Consider the following 1,568-nt stretch of genomic DNA (forward strand, 5'->3'; position numbering starts at 1 on the left):
CGGCACTTGCACGTGGACTGATTTTCCTACCTCGTAGTTGATTTTTCTTTTTTGCTTTTTTGCCGTTTTTCTTTTTCATGAAATGCTGCACTTGTTGGACAGTTCAAGTTCATGATCTGGACTGACTTTCCTCCCTTCTAGTTGATATTTCTTTTTTCTTTTTTCTGTTTTGCTTTTTCATGCATTTGCTCCACTTGTTTGACAGTTCAAGTTCATGATCTGCACTATTGGCAGCATAGATATGTAGGACCCACATGTGGGGTGGATGGACTTTCCTTTTAGTTATGGTGCATGCATGTGATTTGTATGTCCTGTAGTGATTAAGGGGATAAATGATTACTAATAAGAAGATTTAAGACACTTGATTTTTTTTATTATTTTCATTCTTCGAAGTGTAACAATGTCATTATCTTACATGCGATGGGCTAATTTGGGCCCACCCAAAAATAATGATATTGTACGGAAAGAGATAGAGCTCGTACTTCTGGGCTAATTGGGTTCCACCCGGTATTAAAAAATAAAAGGTTGTGGACCCCATCCCTAAACCATAACAACAAGGGAACAAGACTCTTCATCAAATTGAGTAGCTCCACAATGACACATCAGCTTCGATCTCCACCTCATCATAGTGGTACCCACCTCCAAAGAATGTAGGTGGAGAAAGCAGCAATCCCTCTGCCATGCTAGCTAGCAATCTTGGCATGCCGAAGATCGCCTCCTCATCCATGTAAGACACATTCTCCGTAGAGGCTGTTGGAATCTCCGGCATTATATTACCATCATTGTTAGAAGCATTGTAAGATTCGGACGGCCGAAAGGCTTCTGCAGCCTCTGCAGCAGCCTTCTGTATGTCCTTTGCACTGCTGGATGCCGGAACACGCAAACGCCATGCTGAATTAGCAAAATTGAGGCATGCCCTTCGTCCTTTAAGAGCCATTGCAGCAACATCGTGGGCCCGAGCTGCCATCTCAGCGGTCTGAAACATCCCAAGCCATATACGGGACTTCTTGTTCGGCTCGCGCACCTCACATACCCATTTTCCCCTATTCCTTTGCCTGACGCCCTTGTAGACGGGATGCCGCGTCTCATGGAACTTCTTCCTCCCAGCCCGCCGCTTCGGGCCACTAGTTGCAACGGTGGCGTATACTTCCTCATCCGAGATAGTGCAACGGGTGCTGCTGATGGACGTCGACGAATTGTCGGATGCGTAATATGGGTTGAAATCAAAGTCATAGCTAAAGAAGGTTTCCATAGGAAGTGGGAAGTGATAGCAGTAGTAGTGTTGAAAACTGAAGCTGAATTCGTTTTGGTTTTGATTCTGGCAGTGCTTGGAATGCTATCTTCTTTTTAAACGTAGTGGCCTTCCATTGCGGTTGATACTCGCACACGGTGCTCCCACGTCCGAGCCTCGTCATTCAGAAAGCTATCATCACTTTTTCAACAAGCACGTGTGTGCGGATAAGATTTGAAATGTAGTGTCGTGCATTTCCGAAAAGGGTTCTTCTGCTGGAAGCGGATTGGCTGGCGTACCATACACCACCGATCTGGCTGGTGGGTTCACGTCACCA

General features: G+C 45.5%; 1 protein-coding gene across 1 annotated transcript; it reads right to left on the bottom strand.

Moving 5' to 3' along the window:
- Positions 1 to 374: 374 nt before the first annotated feature.
- On the bottom strand, positions 375 to 1,309 carry LOC131232238 (dehydration-responsive element-binding protein 1B-like). The gene has a single exon (XM_058228443.1). The coding sequence runs from the start codon at positions 1,250 to 1,252 to the stop codon at positions 575 to 577; it is 678 nt and encodes a 225-aa protein (XP_058084426.1). The 5' UTR covers positions 1,253 to 1,309; the 3' UTR covers positions 375 to 574.
- Between the last annotated feature and the right edge of the window lie 259 nt (positions 1,310 to 1,568).

This window comes from Magnolia sinica, chromosome 18 (assembly GCF_029962835.1).
Source record: "Magnolia sinica isolate HGM2019 chromosome 18, MsV1, whole genome shotgun sequence".
NCBI lineage: Eukaryota > Viridiplantae > Streptophyta > Magnoliopsida > Magnoliales > Magnoliaceae > Magnolia > Magnolia sinica.